The 16,384-nt window shown below is 36.3% G+C and overlaps 1 protein-coding gene across 1 annotated transcript in view; it reads left to right on the plus strand.

The window, feature by feature from the left end:
- Nucleotides 1-3,316: 3,316 nt before the first annotated feature.
- LOC142318019 (uncharacterized) overlaps nt 3,317-16,384 on the plus strand; it is a 33,138-nt gene continuing 20,070 nt past the window's right edge. Inside the window, exons 1-3 of the mRNA XM_075354550.1 lie at nt 3,317-3,391; nt 5,749-5,874; nt 7,572-7,679. Of these exons, the coding sequence (XP_075210665.1) occupies nt 3,317-3,391; nt 5,749-5,874; nt 7,572-7,679 (309 nt within the window). The remainder of the gene's footprint in view (nt 3,392-5,748; nt 5,875-7,571; nt 7,680-16,384) is intronic.

Below are 16,384 nucleotides of genomic sequence, written 5' to 3' on the forward strand. Positions count from 1 at the left end.
ATGCTATTCAAATATAAATCAATAGAATTTAAGTTTGAATTTTTTATTGATCAATTATTGGTGTGAACTTTAACCACTCATGTAAATTGACCTAATTTTAACCCACCGGTCTGGTCTAGTGGTTAACGCGTCTACAAAGGTTGGCGTTATATATATATATATATATATACACACACACACACACACACATAATTTGAAATGTAGAACAAAGATGTGTGTAAACAAAGATTTACAAACCAATATTATCAATCTATTTCACTGACATATTATAAAAAGAACTTCAGTGAACCTGTGCTTATTGACATCTATATATTTAAACAAACTTGCATTGTTTTTTTGAATTCTGCTTAATCTGAATAATGTTAGTATTTTTCCCTATTTTTGGTAACCTTTATTATTGTGGGCATGTTGAAAAAAAATGTGTATTCTAAAATTGGGCATACAAATTAGAAAAAGTTTTTAGATAACAAGAGTGTGGGCTGGTGGTTCAGCTTGTAATGGAATTTATTATTACCTTTTTGTATAGTTTTTGGTTGGGGATTCCTCCATTAAATCCAAAATGGCAGCTTCCAACTCGTGATGTTTTGTAGTAAACTTAATTAAACATTTTTATTAAATAAGTAAGTTATTTGTATATTTTTAGTCACAGGAACCAAGTGGTATAGTGAGTGTTCAAATCTTATAACTGGGAGATCTTTAGTTCTAGTTTTCATGTCTTATTTTTTTTAACTTATTATTTAAATAAAACACATGAAATAATGTTAGGTAAATATATTAATAAGAAATAGCAAGGTGATCAGGATGCAGAAAAAATATATTTTTTAATTTAATTAAAAATTCATCTTCAGAGTAATTATTTAATAGTGCCATCACAAATGAATCGATATCAAATATAACCTCATTCAAGCCACTATAAAACATAAAGAACAGTCATTAAGGAATTATAAGAAAGCTGTCTATGAGAGGTGTTTGGAAGAGTCTATTTAGTAATGTTGTTAAGTGTTTGATTTAATTCAGTAATATTTTGAAAGGATTTTGTTTGTCAAAGGTAAGAAGGAAATACCTTTGTCGTTATTTCATTCTGTTTCATCTGTTGTTTTCATGATTGTTTCTGTAATTTGCTGCAGTAAAATTAACCCTTGCTACCTTGTTATTTAATTTCTGGCTGATTTTGCATATTTTGATTTAATTATTTTGTTTGGATTTTTCAGTTCAAGTTGCTAGATTTTGAATTGAATTGTTACCTTGGCTTCTTGGTAGTTTAATGATCTTTTAAAGTACTTGCTGGAATGTTGCAATTGTCTTTGCTGTTGTGGCCTAATTTTCTATTTTTACCCTAAAACAAAGACTGTACAATTGCTATTTGGTAAGTATGTTAAATTTTAAATTGTATTTATTTATTTAATTGATATAGACAGGCATGAAACCCATGAATACAAAATCATATTAAAAAACCAACATAATTACATAACAAAATTTTCATTCATAAGTTAGAATAGCTCTTGAAAAGGTTAAGGTATTAAGTGTACTTTACATAGTATAGGCGACATAGTAATAGATAATCTATGTAACCATGAAAATTTTGAAAATTATACCAATCAATGTAGTTAATATGAAAGTTAAAAAACTGCAATAAATTAGGATAGTCAAAATAATTACTAAAAATTTTAGTAGCAAATATTAAATCTGTCCTGATCAGAAATCTCTCAATTCTTGGTATTTTTAACAAATTAAAGATATGAATAAAGTTATGATTGGTAATAGAATCATAGAATTGGCATAGAATCAGGATGCATAAAATTTATCATTTTTAGTGACTTACAGTATTACCAGTTTATTCATTGAAGGATAACTTGCTATCAAAACATACAGCTAAGTCTTTAATAGAAGATACCTTTTGTATTGCAGTATTATTTTATATTATTCAGCTGCACAATTATATCAACATTTTGAAACCTTCCAAATTGAATATGAAATTAATTTTTTTAAAGTTAGCAGAAATACTATTTTTGCTCACAGTTCAAGTTGATCGGAAGTAATTGAATATCAACTAGATTTGTAATCGGCTTAAACAATTTCATATATCATCTGCAAAAAATTAAAAAATGCGAATAGCATATGAATAAACAGTAATTTATAAATACAAGGAAAATTTGAGAACCCAAATGCATGCTTTGTCTTAATCCATATCTAACATAAATAGGCTTAGAGATAAAATTATCAATTTTAACATAAGGAATTCTGTTTTGTGGATTCAGCCAATTTTAGTTACCATCATGTATTTCAAAATGAGGGATGGGTCAATCCATTTGATGTGAGCCAAGGATGGTTTAACCAATTCAAAAAAAAAAATTGAAACTTACCCACTTTGTTCCACATGTCTCAAGATCTTAAAAGTATTCTTTTAAATTTTTAAATTTTTTTTAGTAAATCAGGAGTATTTCGTATATTCCTTCACAGTGAAAGTTATTTAGTTTATACAGTCTTAATAACTAATTTCTAACGATTTTATTTAAGCATTTTACCTGTGGTGGCCATTTTTGTTACAATGCGCACACTTTTTTTTGTGATTGTAAGGGCTTACAAAAAGATTCATAACTAAAGAAAACCATTAGTCCTGAAAGGATAAAACAAAAACAATTTATTCATATTTTCTCAAGGTATAAGCTTGTACAGTGGTTTATTTACATATCTCGTCTTTCTGTGAGAAAATTAAGTTGAACATGAGAAATACAGAAATTTCACTTTTGGTCATTTTTTTCAAGAGGCAGTGATGGCATGCACAGTTTGAATTATTATTTTTATATGTAGGTATATGTTAGTAGTTTTACCATAAATAAATGGTAATAAATAAATAATAATAATAATATATGGTATAAATAAATAAATGGTAAAATGGTGATATCCATACCCCTAAATTTTTATGATTTTTTGAAAACTAATTTTTTTACAAAAAATTAAAATTTTGGCTTTAAATAACTTTCATGGGGTTAGCAATAAAAATCTCTAATGTGGACAGCTTAGTCTGAAGTAAAGTAACATCTTCCAATGCTTTCTGACACAAGAACATATTTATTGTAGCTTCTAATACCTTAATTTTTAATTAATTTTTATGGAAGTGATACACCCAAAATGCTACAACCAACATCCAATCGTTCAATTTTGTGATGTGGGGCAATATATTGCTCTTGGTTTTTACATTCGTGTAGATCTTTGTTCTGCTGAGAAAAATTACTTTTGAAACAGTTAACAGAAAAAGACTTTCCAGGTACTAAATTTAAATTTGAAAAAATGTGTTCTTTTAGAGCTTGCTCTAATGTTATTTGTCAAGGTTTCCTTAACTGGTTTTTTTATGAGTTCTCAAAGGGTTGCAACAGAACTGTCAATGCAGGTGACTGAATGTTGACAAAAACATTCTCATGATATTTACAAACACTAGTGACATCTGAATTAACACGTAAAAAAATAAGTTGATTTGTTTTCATCAGTAAATTCACAAATTTTAATGAGTTCTTTTGGCACTGTACCAGTACAATGTTTTGACACTCTTCATTCACATAAATTCCTATGGGACATTGTTCTTCCATTGTTTTACTTGAAAAATAATGTAAAAATTTAAATAATTTAAAAATTTGCTAATATAATAATGAAAACTTATTTATTTAATAAACACTTTCAAAAACAGAATGAAATTTGCGACACTTGGTAAAGACGTGAACAGGTCACTGACTAATGTCAGACACACCAGTCTGTAACTGCAAAGCTAAATGATGCAACAAGCATAAATGAGTATGTTGCAACATGTATTTTCCTGATGACAAAATGAATTCAAGCGCCTGTTATAAGATGAGCACTGCAGTTGAATGGTTCAAACAAGTCTATTTCAACTGTAGTATTAAGTATAAAAATATTAAATCGACAAGAAATCCCTTTTATTAAGTCAAAATTGTATTGCTTGTAGCAAGTTTTTCATGATTTTTGAGAGGTTATAAGTTTTTTATTAGTACAGTACACAAGAAACTATTTTATTTTCCATAAACATCTATAAAAACACTGCAAGCGGTGCAAATTTGAAATTTTTATTACCAGCCCGTCAAAATTATTTGAAGCCAAAACTTAAATCATGTAAAAAGATTAGTTTTAAAAAATGTAGGGTTAAGTATTATATCACTATTGATATTATTTGTGGTAAAACTACTAACAATACCTACATGTAAAAAAATAATTCAAACTGTGTTTGGCATCCTCACCTCATCAAGATAAATTACCAAAAGTAAAATTTCACTGTTTTTCAAGATCAAATTTATCGGTAATTTTCTCGTAAAAAGAAGAGAGATAGGTAAATAACCGCTAGTCCATTCTTTCACCTTGAAAAAATATGAATATATTGCTTTTTGGTTCATTCTTTCCGGAATAACAGTTTTTGAGTTACGATTGTTTTCATAAACCCTTACAATCACAAAAATAGGTGTGTGTACCATAACAAAAATGGCCGCCACAGGTAAACTGCTTAAATAAAAAAAAGGACTTTTTTTTAAGGTCCTGAGACATGTGGAAAACAAGTGGGTGAGTTTGAATTTTTTTTTTGAATTAGTGCCAACCCTTGGGTTACATTAATTGTATTGACCCAGAAAGATATTTGGAATATATGTAAATTTGTACAATGTAACAAAAAATAAATATGGTGGAAAAAAAAAGTTTCTATGTGTAGAAATTTACTTTTATAATTGAGATTAATGTGTGTGTGTGTGTGCGCGCGCGCGTGTGTTTCCTGAATGAATTGCAAAAATTCAGTTAAAAACCTCCAGTAAAATAAACACTGATAAAAAATAATTCCTCTGTAGCAGAGATTTGAGTGTACAAGATAACACATTGTTTACATATCATTCTCATCTAATTGGCCCATGGTAGGGTAGTTTTATTGTTAACTACTTGAACAAATTGCAACATACACATTAAGGGAATAAAAAGTATACATATATAAATACATATATATTTAATAACCCTTTGACAACATTTAAAACCATTGCTTTCTTTCCTTTCCATATTAATTCTACACAGTCTAATATGAATTTAGTTGTCAACATTATTTTTCCCTCCTTATCACACACTGTATGAATTTCATTTTTAATTAAAGTAGATTTATATTGTTTTTGTAGCTTATGGAACTCTCTTCTTATTAATAAATTTATATTCATGATCAATATCAAATCCTGCTTAGGTGTGACATTTTTCATACACTATAAAGTGACATTTCCATGTTCCATGCACTAGCTTCATGCTTATATTGCGATAAAAAAAATTAATATTGTTTACAATCAATTTTTATGAGAAAATGTAATCATATATTCTTATTTAGTAAATTCTGACTATTGTAAGATGAATATTTTTATAATCTGTTAAGTATTTATGAGAAATAAAATTAGATTTCAAAATCTTAGGTAACATTATCTCTGATGATCGTGATAAATTATATTTATCATGATAAAAAATTTCACCGTAAGCAATATTAACACCACTGTCAGTAAGATAAGAAAAACTAAATCATTAGAATTACTCGAACAGTTTAACAAATTATTTGATTGCAGAAGCTTACAATTTGTAAAAAACATCATCTTTTTAACTGTTGCTGCGCTGTTTGTGTATGATAAGCGAATTACATATACAATTTATTTTACTTTTATAAATTGTACAATAAATCATAAACATGTTTACTTTGTAGCATTTATTTATTGTTTTTTATTACAGAAAATAGATTCAGTACAACTGAAAGAGGAGGAACTGCTTGAAATTATGAATAATCAAAACACATCTCTAACAATTGAGGAGTTTAACTTAGTTAAACCAGAAAATTTAAAAGTTGAAAATGAAGTGGTAAGTGTTAGATTTTATATACAGTGGCACACCAATTATCCAGATGGACATTTCAAGGCCAAATCTGGATAATTGAAAGGGGTAATTTAAAAAAGGTTGTGTGATTCTATATTTAATGGGTAATACAATAAGTAAAAAAAAATAAAAAGTAAATGTGTTTCAGTTAAATTAAGAAGAAATTTGAAAAATGAAAATACAATGTACAGTGTAAGAAAAAAGAGATAGTAATATGGTACCAAAGATACACTATATAACATTTGCTTTTATAATCAGTTTTACAAAGGTTGGTATATATATACCAACCTTATACTATATGTATATATACCAACCTACATATACTATATGTATATGTATATTTTGTTACTAATATTTGTTGAGTTGCAAATAGGCAGTTAATTAACACTGCTGTAACAGCTGATTTTTGAAGTCAAAAGGTTGTAAAGTTCAAATCCTAGTAAAATTTACTTGCTTTTATAGACAATTAAAATATAAACCATGGACACCTATAGACTTTGATAGTTGGGGTTCAATAAACCATATAACACAGGAATGTTACGCCTGAGTGTACAAGACTACACATTGTTTACATGTCATACATATCATTCTTATTTAAGTGGACGTTCGTGGGGTAGCTTTATTGTTCACTGGTTGGTTACTAGTTTCAAAAAGAGTAATGACAATATTAGTGGTGTAGCCATGATTAGGAGTTTTTATATTTTGTTTGCTTGCATCTACGTATGCTATCAATTTTTATTTATATATATCCAGTTTCTGGCTCTGAAATGTTTTTATATCAAAGTGTGCTCATTTTATTCTAATAAAGTGAATGAAATTTAGCCTACCTTTCCAGTAAACTTTCATCATCTGCTAAAATTTTTTCTGGTGTATATACATCTCTGAATCTTTTAACAAGATAGTCAATAATCGATTTTATTTTTTGAAGATTTATTAGTATTATTATCATCATGAGTAAAATTGAGGGAATACAATAAAAGTTTGATTCTTTGGGCTAAAACATTTCCAAATTCAAGAGTTGTAAAAAGGAGGTTGTTTGTGTAATAACTTTCAGTTTGTGGCTTTCAGGTAATTCCTGATAGCATATATAGAGCTACAAACAAATGCATCTCATAATTATCAGTCTGTTTTCACAGGTGAAACCTCAAAAACTTGTTTAGTAGTTATTTTTTTTTAAAGAAATCTTTGACATAAAGATTAGTCTGCTTGACATAAAGAATGTCAACTAATTTATTTGCAAAAAATAACCCGAATAATGAATATACTTTGTTAGGACATATAGAATAGAGAAACAATATGATACTACCGCTTCAGCAATAAATTAGAGTAAAAATGGAACTAGACTCGCATATGTTACAGTAACCCATCAACAAACACAATTAAATGGGTTAATTCATAATTCATCAGTGGCACTTTTCAGCAAAAAAGTGGATGTCGAATTATTTCGTCAAGGAAATTTTTATCAGGGTAGTTATTTGATGAGTTATTTCATCAAAAACTATGAAGGGGTTAAATAATTTGTGTCTTCTTTTCTGTCTTTGATGGGTTGAAAGACCTTTTTTTTTAATATTTTTTTAATTTACAATGGTATATTTAAGTTTGTCAGAATAAAAAAAGATATTTTATTGAATATTAATTAATTTCAACATTTTTGTAAGGTTTTTTTCATCTTATTTTTATAGAAATCTGAGATCTCATTAAATGATGACATTCCACCTCGGATTAATCTTAAAATTAATGATGTACACACTATAAAGGCAGAAGAAGAGGAGGAATTTTATCCAGGTCATGTAAGTATTTATAATTATTGGATATTGTAACATACATGATGAGGTTGGACAGAACCCTGAAAAAGAAACTAAATTATGAAATATAGGTAATAGGAACTATAGTAACTAAAGTACACACGCCTTTGACAATGAAAAAATCATAACTTATTTCTTTGCAATGGCGGCAGAAATATTCAGTAATGAAGTAGAAGAATAAATCTATCTTTTCCTTAATGAATTTCTTTAATTCACAACTTCACCCGTCTTGGGAGTGAAGAAATAATGAATATTTTTAATATCTCAATGTTCAAGGGAGCTAGGGCCTCGGTTAATGGCTTAAAACCTTCTCTGGGGTAACACATATGTATTCTGAAATTTGAAAGTAATCAGTCAGTCAGATTCGTCTCACATGATGCATGAGCAAACAGACAAACTATATATATATATATATTCCCAGTTTGAATTTTCAAAATCGGATGATTGTTTTCTGATATAAGAGCACCACATTGCACCTCCAAAAAAGTGCCCCAGGGGCACCCTGTTTGTTACAAGTTCATAGTAATGATTGGGCTAGCCTCCCATGAGGTGTTCGTATACCTTACCACTCTAGCCTCACATGCATACCCCAAGGGAAGGTCATTATTGTTAAACAGAAAGAAATTGTTCAAAATTTAATATTACTCAAAAATATTTTCAGTCGACTGATATGATGCATTCAGTTCAACCTCACCTCACACAGTGATGACTCACAGTTCATTAAAGATTGTGCTTCAACCGGAAAATCTCCACTACTACAGATATATACCCATTTTTTTTTTTTTGAGATTGAAAACATATCTAAAAACCTTCTCAGTTATGCTGAGAAATGTGGGTAAAAATTTGGTTGAAAGTGATTAAGGAGTTTTTTTGTTTATCCCAAACAAACGAAAACCCTCTGCCTCTTTATATAATAGTATAGATAGAGATAGGAAGTATTATCAGCAAGTACTGCTTTGTTAAAGTGAAGGTTAATTCTAAGAATATATATTAAATTAATTTTAATTTCACCCAAAAAGATTTTTAATTTGAAAAAAATTAAAAGATTGCTGGCATGCAGAAATAAGAAAATCAGTGAAAAATCTCATACACAACCCAGGAGCTGATTTTAACATATGAATAGATGTTTTTAACATTTTTATGTATTCATTCAGAACAAATAAATTTTGCTGCTTTTGCAAAATAAATTCTAATTTTCTTATCATTAAACTTTAAAATGCAATATCTTCATTGTTTGCATACTATCTAATTCATAAATTATCTACAATGCTAACTTCACTCATCGTAAAGTTCTTGTTCAGCTATTATAATTATTATTACTGTACATCCATTCTCAACATTGAATATTTTCTCGATGTATGGAAAATAGCTGAAACCAATCAAACTAGGTAAACTACCTGATGGTATAACATCATATCGGCCGCTTAGTATGAGAAGTGTGCAGCAGTAACTGACCCGCTAGACACAATCAATGTAATAGATGTCATGTTGTTAGAGTCGTGAAATGGACAGTTAAGGCCTGTCACTGTAATCTGTGCAGACGGGTGGTGTCTGCATTATTAGTTCATGTTGGATTTTGGAAATGAAATCTTACTGCTGGTTCATGGCAGTTTAATAATTTTTTGAAGTACTTCGTATATTTTTGCAATTGTCTTTGTTGTTAAGGCCTAATTTTCCATTTTTATTCTCAAGCAAAGGCTGGGCAATTGTATTTGGTAAGTTTTTAAATTTTTGCATGTGGTAAATTTTTAATATTATTTATTTATATTTAATTTAATAGACAGGCATGAGACCCATGAATGCAAAATCATAAGTACATAATAAAATAGAAAATAGTGTTTTTTTTTTGTTTTACATCGGAAGTGGGAAAACATGCCTAAACCAAACGCTCAGTAGCCTGTACATACTGGGTGTGATGTTCACCGCCTACTGCAGTGGACTCGCTAAAAGCCCATTCCCTCAGGCAATGTGGTACTGGAACTGCTGTAAAGGCTCAAATTCAGCACTACGTGCATCACAGGTACACCTCACATTCATGAAAATATTTACACACCACATTCACATGATATTTACAACTCAATATTTACTATACACGTAGATTCTTCTCCACACAGCTATGCTAGCCTTAGATGGCAGGAATGCATTTCATGGGAGCCATTGCTGATGGCAGTGTCGAGGCACACCTGTCACCTGCCCCCAAAGACTGGTGCCCAGCACTACCCTCAACTGACATCTTACCTCATGTTCTTCATGCTGCTCACCTCATGTTCTTCCTTTAGTAGTTTCTGGTGGAGCGCTCCACCAGAAACCACTGTGAACACATGGTCCAACTCTCACCGAACAAGAGCATCAACTGCATGACCCCCAAGCGAGTCCAAACCATCACATGCCAGTTCTTCCTTCCACCTGGGACACATGAAAAAGATGTGCTCCAATGTGTTAGTTTCTTCACAATACTGACATTGATCTGTACACCTCCTTCCAATCCTGCAGACGTAGAACCCAAATGACCCTTGGTCTATTGACCAATACAGCAGCTACTTCTGGGATCAAAATATAGCTCTAATGTCCTTTTGGATTCTTCCACCTCCTTTTTTTTTTTTTTTTCCTACTCTCCCCGATCGGATATCCAGTTAAGTATACTCAGTCGGGGTGAGTGTCCTTTTACTCTCAAAGGAGGCGTCCCCCACCCGCCGGCTATACGTCCGGCACGGCAGGTTGGCCTCCCCGGTCTCGGATCTTTTGTTTTACATTGCCTGCCTCTAATCCCTCGCTTTAGAGCCAAGGTCCGGCCCCCAGCGCCTCAGCAGGGAACCGCGACTCGGTTTTTACGCCTTTGGCCTCTAATCGACAGCGCTGACCCCACAAAGAGCCTAGGCTCCCGCAGGAACGACCCCGCCGACCGGGACTTGGTCTTTTATTTTAACCCAAACTCAAACTCCCCTGGAGTTCACCCCCTTCTCAGGTTCCCGCACACCAGGACGTACAGGCCCTCCATGGAGTGACTGTCCGCCCTACCCTACTGTTTATACTCCCGTTCTTCTGTCTTCATCCTCTTTGGCCCGCAGGACCTCCCCGGCGAACCTGCGGAACCATTCCCGGTTCTCATTGTTGTACCCCAACCGGTTTATGAGATTTTTCTGGTGTAAGACCATTAATTACTATTTGACCTCTGTTAACGGCCCATCTTGGACATATGAACAACGTATGTTCGGCATCGTCGTCGTCTGGACAATAGATGCACTGCGGGGTGGCTCTTTTCCCATCCTATACAGATACTGACCGAAAGAGCCGTGCCCCGACAGTAATTGTGTCATGTAAAAATTGACATCTCCGAGTCTATTGTTATTCCAGGTTTTAATATTAGGGATTAGGCGTCTGGTCCATTCTCCCACTCTGGACCCTGCCCGCTCTTCTTGCCATTCTTGTTCTATAATCCCTTCCATCTCTTCTTTCGACATACCGCTGTGTCTGAGGGTTCTGGCTTTTATCTGAAGGTCTATGTGTAGGACCCCGGTCAGTACGCACAGCGCGTAATACGATACCGTACAGTAACTAGCAGCAATGCCAGTCTATGGACACTTCTCAACTTCTTTTTATTTCGCTGTATGTTCATTGCCGCCCCCCATATGGGAGCCGCATACAGTACCGCCGAAGTGATAGCCGCGGTTATCAATCTTCGAATAACCATTTTAGGTGAGCCATGGTTTTGAAATAATCCTCTTAATCCCTTTACAGCAGGAGTAACTCTCCCACAAATCATATCGATATGCTTGCTGAACCGTAAACTTTTGTCCAGAAGTACCCCCAAGTATTTTGTTACTTTTACTTCATCGATTCTCTGTCCTCTGATATTTAGATTCACACTTCTTAATGGTCTTCTACCCGAGAGGACCAGGCAACAGGATTTATTAGGAGCTATTTCTAATTTGTTATCCTCCATCTATTCATCTATTGTTCTAAGTGCTTGGTTTGCCTTGTTCTCCAGTTCATTAATATCTCTGTCTTCTACTAATATTGCGATATCATCCGCGTATCCTACTATCGATACCCCTTCGGGGTAGTTCAGCCTGAAGATTTTATCATAGAAAACATTCCATAAGGTTGGGCCAAGGACAGATCCCTGTGGAACCCCTCCGAATACCTGAAATATGGCTTTCCTTTCTATGGTTTTGACCTCTATGAACCTATTTTGCAGATATTGATCTATCTGATTTACTAAGTATTTACTTATTTGCATGGCTTGATGCGCCTCAATGATGGCTGTCCAGGGGACCGTACCAAATGCGTTTCTAACATCAAGCATTATGATCATGGGGATTTTTCTAGTCCTCCATGTGCCGCTTCTGCAATTTAATGCCCAGTTTTTTACCTTCTCGACTGCGGTCACCGTGGGCCATCCCATTCTAAATCCTTATTGTTCCGGATGTAGTCATTGTTTTTCCTCTCTAAGTCTATTTTCTTACAACCTTTCAACTACTTTTCCCATATTATTTATGAGCGTAATCGGTCTATATGCTGTGTTCTCTTGAATTTGTCCTGCCTTTGGGAGGAAGACTGTTCTTGCTTCCTTCCAGCATTCAGGGAAGCTTCTATTTTGTAGGCTGTAGCTGGCTACATCGACTATTTCCCAAGGTACGATTCTAGCTATTATCTTAATGATGGCCGCTGGGATGCCATCTGGGCCGGGGCTTTTCTTATTTTTTAATTTATTTATAGCTTCCATGACCTCTTTTTGTGTAAATCTTCCTCCCTGGCATTCTATCACCGCTCTATTATATTGCTCCTCTGTTCTGGGGAATAACTTTCTGATCTGCAACGCAGCCGTTTCTTCATTCAGTGTCGGAGCTTGTCTCCCAAGCCGCTTGGTTACTATTTTGAAAGCCTTTCCCCACGGATCAGCATTCAACTCATCGCATAGTTCTAACCATTTCCTTCTTTTGGCCTGCTTTATGAGGAAGTTAACCGTCTTTCTCGCTTGCCTATATTGCTCTGTCGCAATGTTACATCCTATTTCCGAACCAACTCTAGCTCGCAACCTCTGGGCCGTCCTCTTGTGTCTTTGCATAATTCTACGCTGTTCCTCTATCTCCCTGGACCACCAGTAGACCATATTATGTTTAATATTATTTCTCCTCGGTATGTTCGCCATCTCTTCTTTAACTATATTTTGGAATATTTCAGGTGTTATCTGAGTACTATTTCTAATTCTATTTGCCGCATTATTAGCCACTCTATATATCTGTTGATCAGACATTCTGATATTGTTATTTATCTGTCTTATTTCTGGCCGTTGCTCTCTGAAGTTAACAAAGATGACTCTGTGATCGCTGGCTGTTTCGTCATTAAGAACCATGAAATCAGCTGCATCAGTGCGCATCCTTCCATCAATTATAACTAAATCCAGGACCGATTGATGCCCTCTTGCTTGGTAGGTGGCTGTTCCGTCATTAATACATGTCATTCCTGTCGCTGCCAGCAATTCCTCCAGGAGTTTTACTCTAGCGCTCGAGGAGACCGCTCCAGCTAGAACAGTCCTGCAGTTAAAGTCTCCAAGGACTACAATTCTCTTCCGAGCTCGTATAATGACTTGTTGGAGGTCAAGGAGTCTGTTCTTAAGAGATTCCCTGCTGCAGTTAGGGCTGATATGGAATGGAATGGAATGGAATGCAAAGCTGGCAGGAGTTTATTACTCCCTACTTTATCGCAGAACCTGGACAGAGTCCCTTGCTGCTGGATCATTCTAATCGGGCTTGTTTTTTTTTAAAAGGGTTAATTTTTAATAGCGGGTCAAATTTTTTCAAGTTTTGTTTATTATTATTTAGTATTTTAAGGACGGATTTAATTGCATTCCAATCCGTTGTTAAACTAGCGTTATCGAACCCATTTTATGGGCCGACCGTGGAAGGCTAGGCTTATGAAACCTGTCCTCCCGACGCAATTCCCCTTCAGACCGTCCACTGAAGTCCTTTCGGTGCTAACGCTTCATAGGCTAGCAGGAATACGCCACAACGGGGCACTAACTATCAGGAGGGAGCAATGCGACCCCTACTCCGGAGGAGTCGCAATTGCTGGTTTAATTTCATTTACTTGTAAGTGTTAAAGGAAAGGTTGTGTAGAAGTTCTTCATCCACTTCTGTTATGGCTGCCTTTCAGGACGCATCTCTGCTGGGCTCTGTTCCGGACTCCAGTCCGTGATGTTGGGACGAGTAGAGGATCTTCCCTCCTCTTCATCCTCTTCTTCTTCCGAAGACCTCTTCGTTCTTCTTTGGCCTGCACTTTCCAAGAATTGGTAGTAACCGAAGTTACATACCATTAACCTTGGATTCCCGAAGGGCTGAACGGGGGAAAGTGCAGGTTTCTTCGTTCTTCTGTGCTGTCAGTGGCTGCTGGGCTTGTGACTGCTGGGCTCGTTCCCTCTTTCTTCTTTCTTGAAGGGAAAGGAAGGTAATAGGGAACTTACAGAATGGTGATACCTATTCGCGATCGCGGTTTTGGGGCGCGATTTTCTTAGAAGAATTAAACAGAAATTATTCACTCCACGCAACTATCAACCTTCAGACACACGTGTGTCCGAGAAGGGGCTGGGGGGACCGCGTGGCCGCAGTGAAGAAACCATTTGTCCTGCGGTGGCTGCTGGTATCTGCAACAAAAGAAGCAGAACACACACACGAGAAAAAAAAAAAAGAAAAAAAATTAAAAATTTTGACGGCGTTTTTGTTTTTATGCGCGACTACCGTATTTGACGTCTTCAGACTATATAACTCGCGGAAATTAAGCACTCGCGACCCCGGAAACGCCTCTGACGCGCTATTCCGTTTATGGCTCATGCGATATGGAGGGCCCTAAGCCTGATTTGTCGATTCTCTGCTCCCGCACCGCACCATCACGGTGGTTCGTCCAGTACGGCGTGAGGCCGCTTCCTTACAACTGTCGGGGTTGGGTCCTCTCGGCAGATGTCCCGAAGATGACTGTGTTCGGACACAGCCGCTCTCCCGAACAGTCTGCGCGCCTGCGCCACCCCCACCTCGGACACGGATTGAAATCTCGCATCAGATCGGAGAGTGGCGTTCCTGACGAACCACGGAGCTCCAAAGATCGTCCGCAACGCGATGTTTTGGACGGCCTCGATCTTCTTTTGAAGCGAGGAGCTCAACACTGCCCCCCATGCCGGGTAAGCATATGTTAGAATCGGCAGTACGTACAGCCGAAAAATGAGAAGCTTAGTTGCCAGTGGGTACGGGCTGGCACTGTTCAGCACTGGGTATAGCGAGGCTCTGGCGGCCTTAGCCCTCCGGGTCACATAATTTACATGTTCGCCGAAGGTAAGCCGCCTGTCCAACACCACCCCCAGGTACTTAACTGTTTTCTCAAAAGGGATTTTCTCCCCTGAGATTTCCAGCTCTGGTCGGTTTTCGTGTCTTGCATGTGAACATCACGGCCACCGATTTTTCACCGTTGACCCTGATTCTCCACATGTCGAGCCACGGTTCCACTAAGTCCAGCTGCCTTTGGAGCCTCCGGACCGCGTAATCCACATTTGCGGATCTGTAGAAATATGCCGTGTCGTCTGCGTAAAGGGCCGTTTTGACCCCTTCCGATAGCGGCATATCGTTCACGTACAAAGTGTACAGGAACGGGGAGAGCACTGCTCCTTGGGGAACCCCAGCGGCTATTTCTCTGGTAGAGGAAATCGTTTCCCCTACGCGCACGACAAAATGTCGGTCTAGCAGATATGACCGCATCAGTCTGACATAGCGGTAAGGGATCGCCGATCGCGCTAGCTTGTAAAGCAGCCCGCTATGCCAAACTTTGTCAAAGGCCTTGGCCACATCCAGAAAGACGGCTGCAGTCACCGCTTTCCTGTTCAGGCCTCCGACAGGGTCATCTATTATTTTTACCAGTTGGAGGGTAGTTGAGTGACCCTCCCTGAACCCAAATTGCTCGGGCCGCACTTCTCCCTCCATGTATTGCCTCAGTTTTTCGAGGAAAATTCGCTCGAACAACTTAGACAATACCGGTAACAGGGAGATTGGCCTATAATTCCGTGGGAAAAGTGAACTTAGGGCTGATATGTACACCTATTATAATCTTATCGCTTACTTCAACAGCAATGAGTCCGTCACCTCTACCATACAGATCATAATCCACATTTCCAACGATCTTTCTAATTGCCACATCACCATTCCCATCGGTCAGCCACTGTTCTCTGGCCGCCGAATACACATTAGGTTCGGTGGCCACCAGGAAGTCTGCTTCGTATCTAGCTGCTATTTCTATGCTCAAATCACTAGAGAGTAGGATCCTGTTATTATTAACTAGTATTACTTTAGTCATGACCTTTGTTACAGCACGGGTTCCCGGTCCTATGTGAAGTGGCTCCACAGTCCAGGCATATGGTCGCCTCCTTGCAATCTTTAATTACATGGCCGGGTTTACCACAGTTGAAGTAGAGGTTTGAACGGTCCTGGCCTCTGCAGTCTTCTGCTGTGACCGACATCCCAACATCGATAACATTTCTCTATATCCGTCCGGATGTAGGCCCTGCAACTCACCCACCCTACTCTCAGCCTTGCTGCAATTAATTTCGTTGCATTCCTTTGACTTGTGACCACCGTGGCATTTTTTGTGTTTCCAAATGCCTCCCTTAGTGATGTGACCTGAAAGTTTTCTCCTTGTCCTAGTACCTT

Source organism: Lycorma delicatula, chromosome 1 (assembly GCF_047948215.1).
Source record: "Lycorma delicatula isolate Av1 chromosome 1, ASM4794821v1, whole genome shotgun sequence".
NCBI classification, from domain to species: Eukaryota; Metazoa; Arthropoda; class Insecta; order Hemiptera; family Fulgoridae; genus Lycorma; species Lycorma delicatula.